Below are 23,738 nucleotides of genomic sequence, written 5' to 3'. Positions count from 1 at the left end.
GCCAATTTCTGAGGCGAACAAATAGTGAGGTTTGACTGTATACATATACACAATACTGCGTGTGCATAATGCATATAGATATAATTTAATTATATACAATTTTATATGTATAATTTTTGATAAAGGATATAAAATGATAAATGTACTATATATTAAGGCCTATATAATAATGTTTTACACTTTACAGAAATTTTAAATGGATAAATAAAATTTTATTTAAAATATTTTATAGTAATTAAATCATTTTTATATATTGTTCTTTTAATAAAAATAAATAATTAAAATGTATAATACATAATTTTCTGATGCTTTTTTTTTGCATGATGCAACTAATCATGGATTATTTTTAAAAATTTTAAAATATCAGTATAGTACTATATACCATCTACTTAGAAACAAACAGAAATAAACTTTATTCTAATATTATGAAAATCCCGTAGCCTTATATCTGAGATTTATCAGGAGTGAAATAATATGAAGGACTTTATATTTTCTTGCTAAAAAAAAAAAAAAAATAAAGTTAGAGGAAAATATTTTAAATAAATAATGTGGTATACACATTTTGTCTATGCATTAAATTCGTCTATATTTTTAAATACAGCACGTAAGTATATATTAAAATAATTTATTAAAGGATTTAAGAGAAATAATAACTTTACCGTGAACTAATTAAAGATAAGGGGCTCTAATAAGGTAGGCTCTTATAGATGGGGCAAAATCGGCAGTATATTATGCAAAATGCGTAAAAAAACTATTTTTAAATATTATCATATCAGTACATTTAATTTAAATTGGCACATCGGTGCAATGCTTTTAAACGCCAAAACAAGCTGTCACACACAAGAACATGCTCTTATATGCGAGATATTCTCTTATATGCGAACTAGAACATATTTCAAAAACGCGAAAACAATTGATCTTTACATATAAGAATGTTCTTATTTGCGCGGAAATACACTGTTTAAAGAAGCACACTAAATCTACATATAAATTAGTAGTAAAAACTAATTATAATGATTTAAATGGTAGCTACTATTATTATTATTATTATTTTCGAATCAAATTTTCTATCTATAATACTATATTTGACACTTATCAAAATAAATTGACGAATATTCTAAATTTTGTTTAATTACACTTATTCCAATAAGTTGATTGACAAGATCGCTGTCTTATTTTATTTCATAGAAATAAAATGTGTTATAAAGCTATTACATAATATATTCTTAATAACTATATATTAAATCAAAATCTTATAATTTAATCTATTCAAAACTTCAAATTTCATGTCAACAAGAATTATTAAAAAGCTGTTCTAAATAAAACAGTTTCAACAAAATTCTGTGAAAAGATATAAAAACAAAAGATGCGTTATGTATACTAGTAATGAATCTGATACATTACCATGTTTCATCAACGTTTAGTACTGTTGCGTATTGCATTATTAATAAGTCAAATACTTAAAATAGTATATCTCGAGAAAACTTAATTTTTGTAGATAGATTGGAGATATTCTATACAGTACTGAAAGAATCGAATTAACTGTTTTTAAAGATACTATGGGAGCTTCGCTCACTCGTTCAAAAATTTTGGGACGATTAGTAGATTCCCGGTGCCGCCGTCCGTGAAACTAAACTAAATTTTTCAAAATATAGAAAGTAGATATAAATAACTTTGAATTTATTATATATATAATATAACATTTTAATTTAGTGAATTTTTTTGTTATGTTAAAAATGTATCATCATTTTTAAATATGATATATTATCATTTACATCAAATAAAACAAAAAATGAAGTATTTTCACTGACTTGAAATGTTAATTTTTAAATTTTAGATTAGTTCTCAACATTAATATTTGTTAGAGAGAGAGAAGTGAGATGTATTAGATGCATTCAGGTTTTCTCCGAACATGCTCTTTCGAGTTCAGATTTGGTGAACGAATGACCAACCGATTCAATCAATTTTGCGCTTTGTGATATCGATTAATCAAGTAACTAAGCGCGATCGTGTATTATTTACTTGAATGGAATTTTCCCAAAGGTTATTTCAAGCTTTTTTAAGTATTTCTTGTTACTTATTTGTTAATATTAAAAACTATACTTTATTTATTACTAATTGTAATATATCAGGTACAGAAACTGCTGTCATTTATTTTTTTGCAGTAATAGTATAATTATATATAAATAACATCGCTAGACCCGATATACTATAAAGCTAAACTGACATAATTTACAAGAAGCAATAGATTATTTGACTGTTATTTGATCGAAGAAATTGTCTGCCACTTAGACAAAATGTATATCAAAGATTGTTATATAGAAAAATGAAATATTTCTCTTAATAGAATAGTAGCGTTTAGTTCATAGAGCTTCATTAGTCAATCGATATTTTCAAGCAATGGAATTTCCCGCATGGGCTATCCTACTTATACATTTGATCCGAAACACGTGGAACATGTCATGGACATGCTTGGGCAACTATAAATTTTCGTATTTCTCCGAGTACGTTTATAGAATTTAAAATTGTTTTAAAATAAGTCTTTTAACGTTTTCTATAAACAAAATAATAAGAGGAACATTTTATTTATGATTGCAATATATTGTTAGTCTATATCAAAAATGTTAAATTTGTCATTAATAAATTCCTAGTGGATTGAATAGATTTGAGATTACTAACAAAAGCGTCTTATTTATGAATTTTTATATATATATATATTTTAAGGACGTTAATAAATTTATCAACACCATTATCTAATTTGATGGTAGTGTTTTCTTCGTGGTTATGTAATTAGATATGATTCTAATATCAGTTTTAATTAATATTTTAAAAAAATCTGTTCTGACAAGTAATTTAAAGTCATATTAGCAATTATAAGTTGCTGAAAGAAATTATTATTATTTATGCTTTGATTGGAAATAATATAGCCGTAGCAAGAACATTTTCCTTTTAAAACTGTTCAAAAACTTAATATTTTATTTTTAGCTCTGTTTCAACACAATATGATAAACGTTAGACCAAAAAACGACGTATTTTAAGCTTTTAGTATAGTATTTATAGAATGATTTTTTGATATAACCGCTAGGTACAAAATATATTTTTGTATATTTATTTTCCACTATAAGTTTCAGTTTCTTTGCAGTATCGTCATTTCGTTTCCAATAAAGTCTTATTCTGCAGTCATCTTTAAAATATTTATCACGATTAAAATGATTTTATTGCTAGGAAATGCCTTCTAACTTTATCGTAACTCTAACTGTTTTTGATCAGTTTTTATACAAATGCCTCGGGTATTCGTATCTTCAAAAGTTAACATATATTTTAAAGAAATGAAAAGTATTATTATTTATTTTTAGAAATGAATTCTGCAATGAGTGAACTAGAGAAAATTTTGCAAAATTTACTCGTAAAAATTTTTCTGACAGATTTTGTATTTTATTTAAAAGTAATTTAAAATTACATTTAAAAATTGAAATGCTAAAATTTGCGAACAGATTTTTAATACTTATATGAATTTTAATGTTTCAGTTTTGATTTCGATTTGATTAAATGGATTTTATTTAAATGAGCAATATATTTATTTAAAAAACGTGTATTATGTTTTCATAAATTTCAATACATTTTACTAAATTCTTAAAAGAATGGAATTTATTATTATTATTGAAGTTTAGAAAACATTATAAATAACGTATTGAGGTTAATTATTGAAACGATTGAATATTTAATAATGATAAAAATTTTATATTTTCTTAACCTAGAAATTTTAAAATTTCATAAACTGAAGACCGTTTATTAAATTAGAGTTATTTTCTATTATGTGATATGTTTAATGAATGAATAAATAATTTTTTTTAACAAAATTTAATAATTTAATCGAATTTAATAATGGTGAGAAAATTGCTTTTATTTTATTTACAATAAAATAACCATAGTGAATTTGATTAATTGTTAAACATTTATTCCTTTTTTATTTCATTTTTGGCGACATTTAGGCGTCTAGTTTCGTGCTAAACAAATTGAAATGGATAGGAAATCGGAGAAATAAAAACAAAGAATAGCAGAGCGAAAAAAAGAGATGACCGTTCAGCAGAAAAGACACACCTTTAACTTGCATTAATTTAACGAATATTCCGCAACCATGTAGAAACTGAGTAATCAATAGATACCTACATATACATTAAATTTCGTCACAACTTAAAACATGACCCGGCAAATTTAATATTTTAAAAAATTATTTATTTCTTTTAATATGGCGTTATAAAAATAAATGCTTTGTTTTAAATGTCGAATTAACAATAATACGAGTAAATGAATAAAGTGCATATATTTTTTTTTATTAGTTGCCAAAATTATTTCGTATTTTAGCTAGGAACTTTGTTTTAAAATAAAAATAACGAAACTGGAGGTAATAGATGTAAAATAACTGTGAGAATACAAACCAAATTTTAAATTTTAAAATCATAAGCTTGCATATTAGGTTCGTGTTTTCATACATTATCTCATGTATTTTATATATACCGTATTTTACGGACTATAAGACGCTACGGAGTATAAGACGCACCTGAATTTTGGAGGCAATTTTTCGAAGAAAAAAGTGCGTCTTATAGTCCGTAAAATACGGTATATATAATACATAAGATAAAAATTCAAAAGCATTCGTTATTGGAAAATTATAGTTTTAATGTTATTAAAGAAAATATACTTTTAATTAATCTGAAGTAATATGCATTTATGCCTATTTGTTCTTAAGATTTCTAATTTTGAAAATTTTTCGAAAAAATTAAAGTATTAATTAATATAAATCAATCAGAAAAGGTACTTTATTATTAATTGTGTATAGAAATATTAACAATTGAATTCTCTGATGATTGGTTGCTTTTCAATTTGAATTAGGAATTAGCCTGTCTTTGGCAAATCATTCTGCATTTCATAGTCAAAAACAGTATAATTTTTATTTTAGTTTAAATTTAAAGTAGATTAAATTTTTTAGAAACAACCTACACAATTTATTTTGATAAAATTAATAAATATTATCCATTAATAATGTAAGGAGCATTTTTATGACTAACATGAAAAGCAAAATGTTTTAAAAACAAATTATACTCGTATTTATTTTTTTCTTAAAGGTAAATCTCTATATATCACAACATTTGAAACCAAAAACCAGCCATCTCATATATTTTAGAAAGCAACTAGTCTCTACTGTTATACTGAGATAACAAAGGTAGCCATTGAACTCGTGATCTTCTATGTCTTTTGTCCATCTGGAATACAAATAGCTAGATGAGATTTTTGCCTTTTAAAAACTTCTTACATTAAGTAAAATTTTTCATCCTTTTCTTTTAGTTCATTTTTTTAAGCGGTTAATTTTTTGTCACTTTTATTAAAATCCAATTCAAATTCTTTTTTTAAATGAAAAATTTAAGATTAAAGAATTTCATGCCATTTTAAAAATTTCATTTCATATTATCTAAAAAGAACATTAATCTAAAAAAGAAATTATAAGAACAAAGCAATTGTTATCGATAATTCCAACTTTCCCGTAGTTAAATTTCATCTTAAAATCCCAAGAACACTTAATGAACAAGTGGAGTCAAACAATCGAAAAGAGAAGTTTGTAACGAGTTTACAATGAAACCTGATAACAGCGTAAGTAATTAGATAAGGTACGAATCCGAAGCATCGTCTTTGTAAGAGACAATGAAAGAGCTTCAACAACAGAATCATATTGTGCTATAGTTGTTATGAATGAAAGCCGTAATACGGGTTATAAATAATACTTTTTGTTTCTATGATTATTTTTAAACTAGAAAAGCTATTGCTTAGAAAAAAAACGTAGAATATATTTTTACAAAATATAACTATATAATGTTCTTTGGTTTTACTTATATTGATGTTTAAAATGACAGAATAAACTTGGTTCTATAATAATCCTTAAACTAAAAACTTCAGATATGATAAGCATATTCTATTTCTAAAGTAATCATTTTGATTTACTAAGATACTCTCTTATAATCTGTTAATCTTAAGAACTATAATTCCTACATGATAATTTGTGTTCTTGTTATATTTCAAAAGCTTTCGGAAGAACAGAATATTTTAAAGAACGAAAGAGAATTAAAAAAAAACAAAAAAAAAGTGTTCGAACGCCAATGTATCAACATTTTTTTTCAAGCTTGTTTTTTTAATACATTGTAATCAATTTTAAAAGAAAGTTGTTCTCTCCTCCAAAAATATTCCATAGATTTTTTTTTCATTTTGTTTAATTTAAACATAATAGTTTGATTAGTTGTAGATTGTTGTTTTTGAAGTTTCCCCTCTTAAATATGGATTTTAAGTTTAAGCAAATTATTCTTAATTTGGATAATTAATTATAAAAACAATAGAATCAAATGTAATTTCTTAATTTTAATTCTTCAAAGTAAAAGGTTTAGACATAGATTAGGATAAATACACTTAGGATAAATATATAAATTTATATTTTATGGCTTATAAAAATTGATTATTAATAATTGTGAACCGTGTCTATTTTCTCTTTATAATGTAGCAATATTTAAATGAAATATTAGTTGCATTTAATCAATTTTATAAAGTTCTGAAACCTAAAATGTTAGTTTGAAAAATAATTTTTTGAGAGCTAAAACATTTTTAATACTTAACGGAAATAGTGATTTAAATCTAAAGTAGTTCTCAAAAATTATAAAAGTTAGGAAATTTCAATTAAATTCTTAAATACTTGACATTTCTAAATGAGTAATAAAATTTTATTGCTGGTTAATATTTTCTGTTTGGAAATGTTATTTTTCTGTAAAACTTAACATTTAATTAAAAATTTCTGAAAGACTGCTGCTAATAATTCATCTATAGTGAAATCTAGAATACAATAAGATATATGATGATTTCTTTAAAATTAAGCATTTTGAACAAAAATAATTCAGTTAGAAGAATTTGAAACAATATCAGCACTATGCATAATTTTTATTCTGAAACATCTATACTCACAAATTTAATTTGACATTTTTACAAAATTCTTCTAGTTTCTTTTTAAAAAATTTGTTTTTCAAATTTTTGAATGAATTCTTTTCTCTAATATTTAGGTATTTGTTTAGTCAGCAGAATACGTATTATACATATAATATAATATACCAGTTATTACTGATTCTTACTTTAGGTAATTAAACAATCGCCGAAAGGTATTTTTAATGAATCACTATACTCATCTACTTGCTTCATTGATCACTTAATGAAGAATTGAACAGCTATCATATTGTTAATTAGAAAATCAATTTTTATTAAATACATCTCATTTAATTTAAAACTTAAGTTTGAAAAATTCTTTCTTTAATTTTAAATAATTTAAACATATTATCAATGATTTTAAATTAAGGATAACTATATAATCGAATTACATTTTGATAGATTTTGTAGCAAATCCGTATTTGCACGCCATTATTAGATTTGATTTGATTAAATGTTAATTGAATTTTGCTTTAGAAGCTAGTTTACTGCTTGAACTTTATATATAATTTAAAACTCGTTGAAAGATGACTTGATTAGATTTGAAGTTATTTGACTGATTAATCAATATTTTAATTAATACAGAGGGCAAAGTATTAATCTGTAGTACCTATTGAAATATTTAATGTTTTAGTTATATATTATTTACTTGTATTATTACTAGTATTTTTCACGTATAATTTAGAAATTAAAAATAGATTGCAACTTGAAAAGTAACTTAAAATCTTTGCACTTTAATATGTATATTTTTAGTAAACGCCATAACCATTAACAAAATGCATTTAAAATGTTCATTAATTCAGAATTTTAATAATAAAAAATTAACTAATTTTATAGAATTTATTAATGGACTATTTAGTAAACAATTTTTCATAAAGCTTAAAGTTATTACAGCCCATTACTTCCGAGAATTAAGGTTAATTCAACAAAGTAAGCTTTTAAAAATTTTTAACTTTCATTTACGAGTCTTTAACAATCTCTTATGTTCCACTTGTAAATTTAATTTCACACCATAATCAAGGTTTTAATTAGTAAAGTTAGAATATTAGTTTAAAGATGAACTCTTGTTATGATGGAATAGCCTACTCTGAAAGAAAATTAAATTTTCTATAAAAACATGTTTTTTACTAAAAAATAATTTTAATGTAAAATGAGCAAGATACTCTTTTTGGAAATGTAGATCATGTGTGTCATTACAAAGTATAAATTTTTAAATAATAAAAATATATATTTCATTCTTTAAATAGTTTATTTAAATTATTATTTAAACAATTTAAATTTTCTGTAATGTTTAAACTTAAAAAAATTCTCACTTATAAATCTACAACTAAATAATACGATGGGAATGTGTATTGGATTAAATTTATTCGCAAGACTTTCACGTTCTTATGGTTCATATCGAAGGTTTCAATGAAGTGTTTATCGTAAATAACCAAATTTAATATTATTAACTACAATACCTGAAGGAGAATAAAGGAATATTTAATAATAGTTGATACATTATAGTTTAACTAAATTATATAATGAAAATCAGAACGTTAGATAGTTACATCTTGTGAATATTTACAGATAAAATTTGTTCGTTATAGATTGGTTACAATCCGTTTGTGTATTGTGTGTGTGTGTGTGTGTATATATATATACACACACACATACACACACAATATTGTAACAAATACACACACGGATAATGTTGCAAATAATTTAAATATGCTACATAGAGTTTGTGTGCGCTTGTGTATGTAGCGTATTTAAATTACTTCAATTTTATTTATATAAATTCTCATCTACCAAATCATGTGTAATTTATCAGATTATATAATTTATACTATATCTTATACGTAAGAAAATACTTAAGTTCTCATTAAGTATTTAAATGAAACAGTTAAATGTTTCGATGTTTAGATGTAGTTTGTTTTAAGTCATTAAGTTCGCACCGAATCTGGATTTGTTGTTTTATACGAACAAATAACTAAATGTGTAAATTTGTGTATAATCTAAACCTAATATACTTCGAATACTTGTAATTTAAAAATTTTTTAAATATTATATTAAAGTAGCTGTTAGTGTATTTTACTCTTGAAATCTTGAGTTTTAAAAATTAACATTTTATACACTATTATTGTTTATAATATTTATGTTGAGAATATTATGTTTCTCTTTTATAGAGTGATTGTAATATCCTATTGTAAGATTTTGGCGAAATTTTTAATGTTATTGTTAAGAAATGAAATTGTTATTTTTAGAGATGAACATTTAACTAGAAATTTTTATTTTTTGCACTATTTAAATTCTAGTTCAAGTAATTTTTAAATTATTATTTTATTCAATGTAATTTTCTCCTTTATTTTTTTACAGTTTTATCTACATTCACATAATTATATTATTTCTTTTCAAAATAAAAAAAAATATATATATATTGAAGAGCCAAATGTGATTAAGTTTTTCCTAATATGTTGTTTGAGAAATTTGAAAAATCGGAAACTTCCTGATATGTAATTAAAAAATGTATATGTGCATACAAGTCAGACAATATTCAGTTCAATTATTTGTTTAATACTACTACTACTACTACTACTACTACTACTACTACTACTACTACGTACGGTGTTTTAAATATTTGCTTTTTTGGATATTGAAAAAATTCTCGATTTCTTGAGAATTTTGATTAATAAATAGAATTTGTATTTTGTTATATAATTTAAAAAATAGAATTGTATTGCCTGATAATGATGGTAATAATAATGACAAAATATTTTGGCTTCAATTATTATTTTTATTATTATCTGCATTTCGTAACGAAGTTATCTTGAGTCTTGATAATAGAATAGAATACGTTATATGAAAAATTAAGACAGACCTAATTTTGAAAAATCTTTTAGCTTCTAATTTATATACATTCGAACTTCTTTATAATAAGTTATTTCCGAGATACACGGAGAATTTATTAAATAGAAAATGCAGCGGTAGTGAATATAAAAAATGTATTTTCAATATTCCACAGAAGTTCGTTGAAAAGAGAAATTCGTCATATGGAATTCGTAATATGGAAGTCAGATTAGTTTTTTAATGAATGCCGGATTATTATTTTAATCGGTGTTTTGCTTTCTTTTTTTTAATTTGAGTTTTCGCGTTCTGTTATAACAATATGCAATACAAGTTTTAAATAATAGAATGAAAATTGTATATTTCAAACTTTGTTATAGCTTTAATTAAAAAGAGAATCACACAAATTATTATTAGATGCAGAGTTTTATTCAAAACTAGCAGATATGTTCTGCGCTGTTTGGGCTAAAAGTAAAAACATTAAATGAAAACTATATTAAAAGTTTTCTTATTTTAACCTACCATTGTAATGGTTATCACGAAGTGTCAAGGGAAATAAAATCAGCAGAAAGTAGGGAGTAGAATTTTCGTAGTAATTATATTTTTGCAGAATCTATTGAGTATCATGAAAATCCTAACCAGATTTTATCACTCCTATAGTTTATAGGAGGGATAAAATCAGGGGAGGTGTGTCGTGATTTTATGGTAGCCTATATTTCCCGCAGAGTCCTAGAATATGGAAAAATTCATATCGGTCAAAGTTCAGAAGTGCATAGAAAACAGACACCACACATTCTATCACATATATGACATACATAAATTATAAACAATCAAAAACATTTTATTTATTAGCCCACTGCACTCTTCAGAGTAATGTGATTTCCTGTTTTTCTTCCTCTATTCCGTTTCTACATAGAAAAGAATAAGACTTTCTATTCGTTGATTCCATTCCATGAAACATTCTAGATAGTTCTGAGGAACCGTTTAGTCTATCAGACTAAGCTTTTCCGTCGGAACAGTTTCACCAATTCCAGTTTCAGAAGCGGAACTGGGTTCCTATCTTTAGTATCTACGTTGGAGCGGAAATGAGGCCGTCTCACTGATCATATATCGGTATACTAGTATTGCGCAGAGCAATCACGCCGCTAATATATACATGATATATTGTCTGCATTAAAATTTTTTATGTTTCTATTTGAATTGTATTCGTTTTCGTTATATTTACTGATCCCTAAACATTTTTGTGTGTGTTAATAAAACAAAGAATTAGTTAAATTGATGGGGTTTGTTGGATACTCACGAGATGAATATTTAGAAAAATTAATCACACTGTATAATGTAAACATCTTAAATAAAAAAAATTATAGTAAAACCTTGATTTAACGGACTAATTCGGGCGAGGGTGTCCGTTAAAGCCGTTAAATAATAGTGTGTTTTCCAAATGCTGTTAAAAAAATTGATAAATTAGTTAATTTTTACTTATGTAGATGGGTTAATGTAATTAAAATTAAGTACGTATGAGAAGTTTAATTTCACAGAAAAGTTTTCTATATGTATTATTGCATATGTACTGTACTGTCCGTAGTTCTGAGATTATATATGATCTAAATCGAAATAAGCAAATATTTTGGAAAATACACTTTAATTGTTTTTATCTAAATAAGTGCTCTTAAAAAAAAAAAAAAAGCAAAATTTGACAAAAATACAAATTTCCTATTTATTCATCTTCGGATATATCGAGACACTCCCGTTGTGACGTGAAGTTATGAGCAGAGCAGTGACACTCGGATTTGAAAAAAGCAAAAAAATAACCTATAAATTTAATTACATATAAAAAGTATTTTAAAATTAACAGTGTGTCAATTTCCACATATGACATATAGGCCAGAAATTTTGTCCTTTAAATCGTGGTTTTACTATACTTTAAAATTTACTTTTTTAATTTTTCAAAATAGAAAACCGAATCGAATCGCATTATAACGGAGCGCCATCGGATGAGACGCCATTATTAGTTTCGCGTCTCTGGAAATTACTGTACATTGCTACGATGTGCATTTCCAGCGAGGCAGTTAAGTTATCCTTGTAAAAGCCAAAAAAAAAAAAAAAAAAAAAAAAAAAAAAAAAAAAAAGATCGGAATGGTTGAAGACTTGAAGCTTCGCGTGTGTGAAATGGTCATCGTAATGTGACTGTTTATTCAGATAATTGTTTTTTTTTTTTTTTAATGAGATTTAGTTTTGTATTTGCTATTCCTGGCTTGAATTTCGTTGAAATAAACTTCTTACACATTTGACAACGAAACGGAAGTTGAATTAAACTATAGCACACTTTGGTTTTGACACAAGGATTGTATTAAAATAACTATTTTTTGAATATAACAATCAAAATTAATAAATTAAAACTTAATGTAAATAGTATCTACATAAAATGTGAAACCAAAACTGCAATAAGGAAGACTGTAAGACGATTAATTTGACGGAAACTTGAAGAAACTTGCAATGTGATGTAAGATAGTTTGAATTGAATTAATTCGTTAATAATATCCTGAAATAATTATTTAATTTTTCCGCTTTTATAGCGATTTTCATAATCATAGAAACATCGAATCACAATTTCAATTCTTGTTTTGCAAACAAAATTATCAGATTTTCGGTCCCAATACCTTTAAACAGCGCGATACCTTATATTCATGATGGAGATGGATACGTGTCACTGATGGTATATCGGTAATTTTAATTAATAACTAAACAGAAATATCATTTTAGTAATTTCAAATCTCACCATTAGATTCCTCAGTTATGTTTATTAAACCCCTTTTCAGTCCTGTAGATAGCTTTTCTTTAATTTCTATAGCGGATAAACAGAAGCATTCAGAAATATATATAAGTTATGTATAGATAAAATTTTAAAATGCATGTTTCGGAAATACTGTATACATTTCGCATCTAATTTCATCAATTTCCTAAGCTAATATTAATAAAATATTCTATAATTTTCACTCAGATCTCATAAGTTACAATTAATTCTGATAAAAAACAAAGAAAGCAGAAATTAACAAAAGAAAAAAGTTTTAAAATACAAGAATCTTAAACTAATTGGTTCTAAAATATTTTAATAAATACGCAATGATCATAAAATTCGAAATATTGTAAATTATTTCAAAACAAGCATTTTAAAATTTTATTTTGAATAAAACTTTATATATAATAATCTCCATAAACTTTTCTAATTAATTTAAAGCTGTAGTAGCTTTAAAGGAATTCAGTTATTTTATTACAAAGACGGATATAATTGAGAATGTTTATTAGTTCATGTGTTATTAAAATAAATTTCGTAAATTACTGTATGTTGTTGATCATATACTGCTATTTTCAATAATAAATTATTTTAAATGATTTAAATATCACAAGTGCAGAATATTTCTGGTAACAGTTTACTGCATATTCATTAAGTATAAATAAATAAATGAATAAGTGATTTTATTATTTTTCTGGACAAATACAACTATTTATTTTTTAATACAATAAAATCTGTCTAAAATGGAATCCAAACAAACGGACACCTGCTTAAGCAGGAAAATAATTTGCAACGTGCTATTCTGGTTTACACAGGTTTTATTATATTTTAAAAATATACTTTTGAAATTAATGACATTTTAGAATGATTCGATTTGTCTGTAAAGCGAAAAATTGTATAATCATCAAGTGTAAAATTGAAGTTGAAATGCTCATATTAAAGACGAAACTAACAGGCCCTGAAATGTAATTTCAGAATCGAAATTTTAATTTACTTATATTTAATAGCAAGCAAGATCCAGTCTTATTCGTATTACTTATTGAAATATTTGTAAATTTACAAAAATTTTAGTTAGCTTATTTATAGTAAAACTTATACATAAGTAGTTTATATAGTTATAGTAAAACTTATACATTTCTTTGCATATTAACTTTTTGTTCTCTTGGCTTCGTGGAATAAGTATTTGGAAGATATGTTTGCATAGTATAGCATAAATGATTTCATATCTAACGTGTGATTTTTTTTTTTTTTTAAAGGAATCTTGCAGATTTGAAAAAGGAAACTTTATTACAGTAGTCCGTCGTTATATCGCGCATGTAGGGAGACAAACCAAACGAGTGATATCAGACCATGCGATATAACCAATATTTCTATCAAATATTCGCTTTTATATTTGGGAGGAAAGAACTATATACCCATATAAACGATACAACAAGGGACTACTGTATTTATTTTACTAAATATATCGGGCTGATATATTTATAGAAATTGCAAAATATAAAATCTACTCTCAATATTTTTAAATGGACAAATTCTTCTATATTAGAAATTTAGTTATCGTTGTAAATGAATTTATTAAGTAGAATGAATAAGGCTTTTCGACATTTTGGAAAAAAATGATGAGTCAACGTAAAACTGAGTGATCAATTTATTTTGTTTTTACGGATTATGGGTTAATCTATTTTTGCTATTTGACCACTCTGCAAAAGCTTTTAATCTCTTAAGCCAACAGAAAATTGCAGAATTTATCTTGAATTTTCTGATTTTGTATTTCTGGAAATATGACATCATTTTAAAAATGCCTTTCATTATGACTTCTAAAAATATTCCCAATTCGAATCGTTAAGACTTTTAATTGTTTATTAATGTTTGAAAAACTTGTTCATTCGTAAATCAGACATTTAAGTCAACTATAATGAAGTAAATTTTAAAAATAGTTAAAACATGAAATTTTAAAAATAACAATTTATATTAATGTTCATTACGAGCTAGCTTAATGTTTTCTAGTGTAATCAAATAGTTTAAGCTAATTACCAAGAATTAAAGTTGTTATATATTCGAGTTAATCGTTAAATTTATTTAATAAATCAGTTACCTTATATGTAATAATTATTATAATTATTTATCTTTTCATGTGATAGTAGAACGTGTGATTTATAAATAAATTTATTTGAAATAAAAAAAAAAAAAATTAGTGAATTGTAACGTTTATTTTTCTCGTTTTCCTTAAATCATATCTAAACATCAAAACATTTGCATTTACTGAAATTGGTTAAAGTAATTTAGAATTTGATCATTTACGATCATTCATTCATTGCTATCTGATTATATATGTATATATCTACAAAAAAAAATATCAAACGTTCTTCTAAACAGAAATGTTTAACAAATCTGAGATTACTTCTGTTTGTTATTTCAAGAAAATTTCTTACGTTTGCGTGACAATTTAAATTTACTATTGCTTTCTGCATAAATAAGATATCTGTAAGAATGTTATTCTGTACATACTAATGGATGAGGGATTATGATTGTTATTCTTAAATTGATAACATAATAAAAATATCATTAACTAGTTTAAGAAGATACTTTCCAAATTATCGTACTGACTTTTTTGTTTCATACGTTCAATAATATTTTAAGTCTGTATAATTTGAATTTATGACGGTTTTGGTAATATATACTTAGTTTTTTCATAATATCGACGTTACAGAAAAAATAATTATAACGATACAGAAAAGTTTAAATATTTTAATTTCTTTGATATTTTTTAATAAATCGATTTGAATTTTTTAAATATCGATCTAAGATGATGCCAATAACTGAAGTTATAAAATATTTTTCATTTAGAGTTGGAGTAAGTTTATTATCCACTTGGATAATGTTACTAATGGCGAAGTTCCAAAATAAGTTGATTTTATTATCCAATACAATAATGCTGTAAAACCTTTACGAAATTGTGACCATTTATGAGCCAAATTGTATACTTTTATATGATACAACTAAAAACAAACTATAGAATTTGATTAAAAAAAGTATTTTTTAAAGAGCTGATTCTGATTAATTTTCTAACTAATCTAAATTGTTATCATTTTACACGCTAATATATTTCCTATTTTGTAAAAAAGGAAATATAAAAATTAACTGAATTAATCGTTATTCATTTCATTTATATAACTTTCGTTTTTGAAGAAAATTAATTGAAAAGAAAAAAATAACAGTTGATAGTTTCTTAATAAAGAATAGAAATGATTATGAATGCATATTATATAGTGTGTTCTAATTTTAAAGTATGATAATTATGTAGTTTTTTCTAATTGAATTGTTTTTAAGCGTTGGGATTTATCAGAAATAAAAAATAAAGAAATTGGATTTTATTCTTTAAGAAAACAATAAAACGTAATTTTATTCTTTAAGAAAACAACTAATAATAATTGAGAATTTTTTCTTCCTTCGAGTTAGATTGGTATCATTCATGTTTCGATTTGAAAAATGATTCTTTTGTTTTGTGACAACACACAACTCGTATTGCCGTTCATTTTTCTGCTAATTATACTCAATAATCTAATGTTTCTAGAAAATTATTTAAAATGTAAAACGTGCATCTACAAAAATAACTTAAACGATAAGCGTCAAAGTGTGATTAATGCATTAACTTTGTTTCCCTTTTAGTTTTTAAAATGAGAATAAATAATTTTTTCTTTAGATCAGAGAATAGTGAAAGTGTGATTTCCAGGAGTTGCTGATAATTTTACTTGTCATTGAAGAGATCCGTAAAAATTGATGGGCTTCAATCATCCGCATAGTGAAACTGATAAGGATTAAATCGTTGCCAATGAGAAACTAGCATTTTTCAGATTTCCTTTTTTAAATATAGTTTTGATAGGATTTTAATAATGTATAATCAACTTTAAAAAAATGATAATATTCAAGAATGCTTTGTCTTATTTTTGCGTTTATTAAAAGTTTGCCATATTTTTGGTTTTATATTAGAAAAAGATTTGTTGCAAAAATACTTTAGAAATTCACTAATTAATTTATAATAGTAATACTATATTGTATGTAATATAAAGTAAGACATAACAATTAAAAATTGAAAGATAAAATAAGTTATGAAATAAGTAAATTAAACATATAACTTATTACTGAATCTTAAGTAATGATATTTGGGCTACAATTTGAAAGAAATGTAGACTTTTAAATTTCCACTGTAGTCCGGCTGCCTGTCTTTGCTTATTCTTGAGAAAGGAGTTAGATAGATGAAATCCGAGGTCAGATATGGAAAGATTAGGAGCAGGAGGCTCGATTATCTATATACGAACTTCCAGTTTTTTACCGGAAGTCATGTTATTTCAATTCAAAATTTTGCCCTGAAAGTTATTAGATAGATGACAGGTACTGTACCTCTGTTGCTAACAGGACACTACAGTACTAGTTTGTGGTGGAGAGCATATATTTTAAATTAAATTAATTAAAAATATGGCTAAAAATTGCAGTCCGGCATTGTGACGATGTTACAATAAATACTTGTTAGTTTATTTTTATTATGTTTTTTTAAAAAGATTACAATGAGAGGTTTCTATTTTAACGGTAAAATTAAAGTTAACATTCTTTGGTTGCATTTAGTTTCGTTTAGTTTCTTTACGGCATGAAAAATTATATAAGAATAGTCACAAATATTTAGAATATTTAGCATAAAAATAAACCATTTTGTAACGAACTTTTGAAAATTTCTCTTGTAAAAGTGAACTTTTCGTAAAATTTAATTTACAAACGATACATAAAATTAAATTCATTTTTTTTACTTTTTTGTTGTTTTATTAATTATAAATAAGAATATCTGACATGTTTAATAAATTTGTAAGAAATATTTGAGTTTATAAGTTGTACTTATTGTTATATTTTTATGAATAAAATAACTTATAAAAGAATATATGAATCATTTTAGACGCAATACAGATTTTATATATGTATTAGATATCATTAAACTATACTCGTTTATAACGTTTTAATATTAATTATGTTTTGTATCTATATTTAGTACATACATTTTTACACTTGCATTTTGGTTATATATACAATCAATGTATCGGATTGGAAATGTTGAATTTTAAATTTCGATCTTCATATACTTATATAATTAATCTTCAGCAAATAATTAATGCATATAGGTCTACTTCCCAAAAGAATAAACTTGATATACCGATTATACTTAGAAATATCCTCAAAGTTTACTCGCGATATAGATAGAAAAATAGTTTAGTTTTTTTTTATCTCGTTTGCGTAATATTTTTCAAATCTTGTGAAAGTTTTTATATTTATTGAACAAAATACTAAGGAAAGTGTAGATAGTTTTCCTACTTTGATTTTCTTTCCTATACAGGATTTAATATTTTGTGTATATTTGTGAGATATCAACGGTAAAAATAACGTTTGATGTTTTGGTCGTTATCAAGATAGTGGAAAGAGAACTATCACCATAATGTTTTGCTTCATTTATCTTTCCGAATTTTCGTTAAAATTGACCCTATATGATCATAAGTTATCAAAGGAGAAAGCAAACATCATGATCTTGTTATATCTTGCTTCGGTTAGGAAACAGCTAAACGCATTAAACAAAATCTAATAAACACACATTGATTCAAGGAATTGGCAAACAATAAAACATATATCATCTAAGTTACTATGCGCTTCATCTAAATCTTATTCAAGTATCATGTGGAATACCAAGTCATATTTATAAAAATTTGAAGAGCATTTTCTCAAAATTCATTCTCAAAATGGTATTTTAAACAAAAGGAAGAAATATCGCTAATTTTTGTAACAATATATGTTCTATTATATATACAGTATTACTACAAATCAAGTTAGTATTAAAGTAGTCACATCTTTTAAATTAATTTGATATAGCATATATTGATTACTTACAAATAATTCGTAAAAATTAAGGATTTAACTGTTGTTTTAATCACCATTTATATATATTGAAGAATATTACAAATTTTAACAGATGGCAAAATGACATGACTTAATTACTGATATTTTATGAGGTGTTATAATGAAATTTAATAAAATTTGATTATACGAAGAAATTGTTTGTTTCAATGCTTTGAAATTGCTTATTTAAGTGATAATCGAAGAACTATATTAGTGATATAATTATATTAAATGTAATAATAATAATAATAATAATAATAATAATAATAATAATAATAATAACTCTCCCGTGGTCACCACCTGGTCGTGGTGGGAGAGCCCAGTAATTTTACTGATCCATAGGGCAATGCAGGCTGGAGCACAAGCTCCTGGTAGGGACACCCATGCCAGTAAGGCCTATGGGGAAAAATGAAGCTAAGAGTGACCACACCCACATTCTGTGGAGATATTTATTATGGTAATAACTAGATCAAAGTGTGATACCGGCTCGGACGTCGCCCGGGTTAACAAGGTCCGCGTTCGTGGGTTAGGCAGAGGCTCACGTTCGAAAAATAGGCCACAGTCTCCCTTGGTTACCGGTGGCGAAAGCAGCACCGGCCCAAGCATGGCTACTGCAATGCCCTCAACAGATATGAGGAACCAACCCAGCCTTGGTGTTTCTGTGGCAATGCATCCACAGACCACAAAGGCTGGAAAACCACGCCAACGGATGAAATGGACAGTAGAAATGAACGAGTTTATCATCCGTACTTATTACACCATCACAAAACTGGAAACAAACATGACAGCATACAGACAACAACTACACCATAAATTCACACAACAATATCCTCACCTCACTGTCACCGAACAAAGGGTTGTTGATCAAAAAAGAACAATTATACACAACAACCTTATTCCACAAACAACACTTGAACTTATCAAACAACAGGTTGCTGATCAAATACATCAACAGACAGAAACATCTAACATTAATGAAGATCATGTAACCTGTCAGGATAATCCAGCAACAAGCATTGATAATAACACACATACAACAATTACCACTAATGATACTACAGACACTTCCTCATCCATCACTGATAACATAGACATGGATTTAGTTAATACACTCTCACATATATTTCAGGAAACACTCACTAAATATACAGGTACAGATCCCACACAACGACCACGAATACCAAAAATCAACACGTCAAAGGAAGTAGGAAAAACACTAAATTACGTAAACACTCACTTACTACCACACTACATTCATTCAATTTCTACACTCGCAGACATTCATACATTAGTTTATGCTGGGGCAGTCACAGTAGTGACACACCATGGACTGAAAGTACAATCACAGACAAATACACAGAAAACACAATTCTATCACAAGCCTGCCTGGCAGAGAAGAATAGAAACACAAATAAATGACATTAGACAGCAATTAGGCAGGCTAACACAATACACTAAAAACAACATAACACCCAAATTAAGGAAACAGCTCAAAAACATTTTCAAGAAAATAAAAACACACACAAAACATGAACATCACAACACACACATTACAGAATACATTGATACACTAAAACAAAAACTTGCTGCCAAAGCACGTAGACTCAAACGATACAAAACATGTACACTACGAAAACAACAAAATAAATTATTTACAAACAATGAAAAACTCTTTTACAGACAAATTAATAACAAAGCAAACACTGATACACAGCACAGTGGCACACCAACAGAAGAAGAACTCACAACATATTGGTCTTCTCTTTGGTCCAGTGCTGTCACGCACAATGCTGATGCAGGCTGGATCGAGGAGGAGAACAGAAACTTGCACAACATACCAACTATGCCCTGTGTTGAAATAAACATACATGATTTCCAATACACTGTTAACAGAACACACAACTGGAAGACACCTGGTGTAGACAACATTCACAATTTCTGGTACAAAAAGTTTACATCACTGCACCAGGAACTAGCTAAACATCTAACACACATCATCATCAATCCACAAGACATGCCAAATTTTCTTACTCAGGGCATCACCTACATGAAACCTAAAAACAACAATACCACAGACCCCACACAATACAGACCAATTACATGTCTTCCAACACTCTACAAATTATTGACATCCTGTATTGCAAACAAAATATACAAACATGTTGAAGAACACGACATTCTAACAGAACAACAAAAAGGTTGTCGTAGAAACCACAGGGGATGCAAAGAACAGTTACTCATAGATTCAGTCATTCTACGGCAAGCACACAGACAACACAGAAACATACACATGGCATATATAGACTACAGAAAAGCATTCGACAGTGTTCCACACAGTTGGCTGCTACATATTCTACACATGTACAAAATACATCCATCACTCATTGCATTCTTTCAAAACACTATGCAGCACTGGAGAACAACACTACATCTCAGGGTTAGTAACACTTCCATACAAACAAACCAAATTTTTATTAGGCGAGGAATTTTTCAAGGAGATTCCTTGAGTCCTCTCTGGTTCTGCCTTAGCCCTGAATCCATTATCCAACATGTTAAACAACACGCAATATGGTTACAATATCAGACACGAAAAAACAACACAGTATACACTGTCACATCTCATGTACATGGATGACATAAAACTTTATGCATCCACACAAAAACAACTTCATCAACTCCTACAAATCACACATTCATACACCAAGGACATACAAATGGAATTTGGCCTAGATAAATGCAAAACAGTTCACATAGAAAAAGGAATCCTGAAGAAAGAAGATTTTGCACTTGGAAATGGAGACATTATTGAATCCATGGAAGAGGGCGAGTTCTACAAGTATTTAGGATTCCAACAGGCCAAACTAACAGAACATACACAAATAAAGCAAAGATTAATTAAAGAATACCAAAGTAGATTAAATGCTATTCTCAGAACACAGTTAAATGCAAAACACACAGTTAAAGCAATAAACACATATGTCATCCCAGTACTCACATATTCTTTTGGAGTTATACATTGGACTCACACAGATCTTGAGCAACTCCAAAGGAAAACAAGAACAACACTTACTAAGCATAAACAACATCATCCTAAATCCGCCACAGAAAGATTAACCCTTCCACGTAAAGATGGCGGACGTGGCCTGATTGACATAGTTAACCTTCACTACAAACAAATACAGTCACTGCGAGAGTTTTTCTACAAAAAACAAGAAACATCACAATTACATAAAGCAGTAACTCTAGCAGACTCAAATAACACACCATTAAACTTACACTCACATATATGGACACAACACAACATATAAAAAGCATAGACACCATTAAGCAATCGTGGGCTCAAAAGGCACTCCATGGCAGGCATCCTTACGATCTGGCCCAGGATTTTGTTGACAAAACTGCGTCAAACAGCTGGTTATCTCGGGGATGCCTCTTTGGGGAGACGGAAGGATTCATGATTGCCATACAGGATCAGGTCATAAATACTAAAAACTACAGAAAACACATACTCAAAGATGCAACACTCACGAATGACACGTGCAGAAAATGTCACATCATGCCAGAAACTATACAACACATCACTTCTGGTTGCAAGCTATTGGCACAGACAGATTATTTACACAGACATAATCAAGTAGCAAATATAATACACCAAGAGCTTGCAAAGAAACACAAATTAGTAGACATCCACGAACCATACTACAAATACATTCCACAGACAGTATTGGAAAACGACACGCACAAAATGTACTACGACAGAGCCATAATCACAGATAAAACAATTTACCACAACAGACCAGACATCACACTCATTGACAAACACAATAAAATCACATACATTATAGACATATCCATTCCAAACACTCACAATATACAAAACGCATGCACTGAAAAAAATTAGCAAGTACACAGAACTCGCCCAGGAAATAAGGCATCTGTGGAGGATGGATAGGGTGCTTATTGTACCTGTTGTTCTCTCCTTCTACAGGTGTCATACCACACACACTACACAAAAGCCTGGGCACATTAGAATTGAATAGAAACACATACATCACACTACAGAAGGCCACTATATTGAATACATGTCATATTGTGAGAAAATTCCTGAATACAGACACACACACTGATACACTTCTTTAATTTCTGTTTTGGTTACTATGCCTTGACTTTGGTCCGGCATAGTACACAGCCACCGGTGTTAACCGAGTATATCTCACTTAACCCAACATAATAATAATAATAATCAGGATATGAATATTAATGAAGGGGTTATCAATCATTAATGAATTTGAACATCTATTTTTTACATTTGAAGTATTTATTTACCAAATGAAATAATATTATAAACATCTGTCGCTTATACAAAATACTTTTATTAAAAATGAGTGTTGAAAGATTGTTTAAAATATTAGATTTTAACTATTCTGAAAATAGAGTATAATGTTCCTTTATAAAAATGTTACATACATTATTGCTATAATTATATTTACTGTAATTAAGAGTACAATACTTATGATATAAGCATGTTTCTAATGAAATAAACGTTGTTTGGTGTTTGATAGTATATTAGATTAATATCGATAAGCATTATAAGGTAGCTTTTTGTTAATCTAATTTATTTATGATAATTGTTTTGCAGACCCTTCGTCATGGGTTTCCCTTCCAGCCTACAGCCATAGCATATGATCCTGTGCAACGTCTTCTAGTAGTTGGCACGAAAAATGGATCCCTCAGGTTGTATCCTTAATCACTGAATATTTTTTATATGCCATAAATATGCATAAATAAAACTTTAAACTCAGCAGGTAAGTCGACAAATCAATAAAAACTTTTTAATATTGTAAAGAAATGGTTTTTTTAATTATTTATAATATAAATTTTTTATTGTAAATGTAGAATTCAAAAACTGTTGTTGATTTTGATCTTTTCCACTATTGTTGCTAGAGTAACATTACGAATAGACCTGTTGCCTTATACGATATGAAATAAGCACAAACTGAAAATCGATTGATGATCCAGTTGGAAACATACCACCAATCAATAAATGCATTTCGAAATAACCAATGATATAGAATTTTAGATTTTTCTTTTACATTTTGTAAAATATGACCATGTTTATTTAATATAAATTTTTTTTATTTTTATTTAACTGAAAATTAAATTATAA

General features: G+C 26.8%; 1 protein-coding gene across 3 annotated transcripts in view; it reads left to right on the top strand.

The window, feature by feature from the left end:
• The window catches only part of Tomosyn (syntaxin-binding protein tomosyn), a 371,800-nt gene that overhangs the window by 47,307 nt on the left and 300,755 nt on the right, over positions 1-23,738 (top strand). For all 3 annotated transcript variants that reach the window (XM_067269813.1, XM_067269812.1, XM_067269815.1), the window contains exon 2: positions 23,211-23,308. In XM_067269813.1, the coding sequence (XP_067125914.1) occupies positions 23,211-23,308 (98 nt within the window). The remainder of the gene's footprint in view (positions 1-23,210; positions 23,309-23,738) is intronic.

Source organism: Centruroides vittatus, unplaced genomic scaffold (genome assembly GCF_030686945.1).
Source record: "Centruroides vittatus isolate TY-2023 unplaced genomic scaffold, ASM3068694v2 contig_357, whole genome shotgun sequence".
Lineage (NCBI taxonomy): Eukaryota > Metazoa > Arthropoda > Arachnida > Scorpiones > Buthidae > Centruroides > Centruroides vittatus.
The sequence above is the reverse complement of the archived record's forward strand: the minus strand, read 5'-3'. Positions and strand labels throughout refer to the sequence as shown.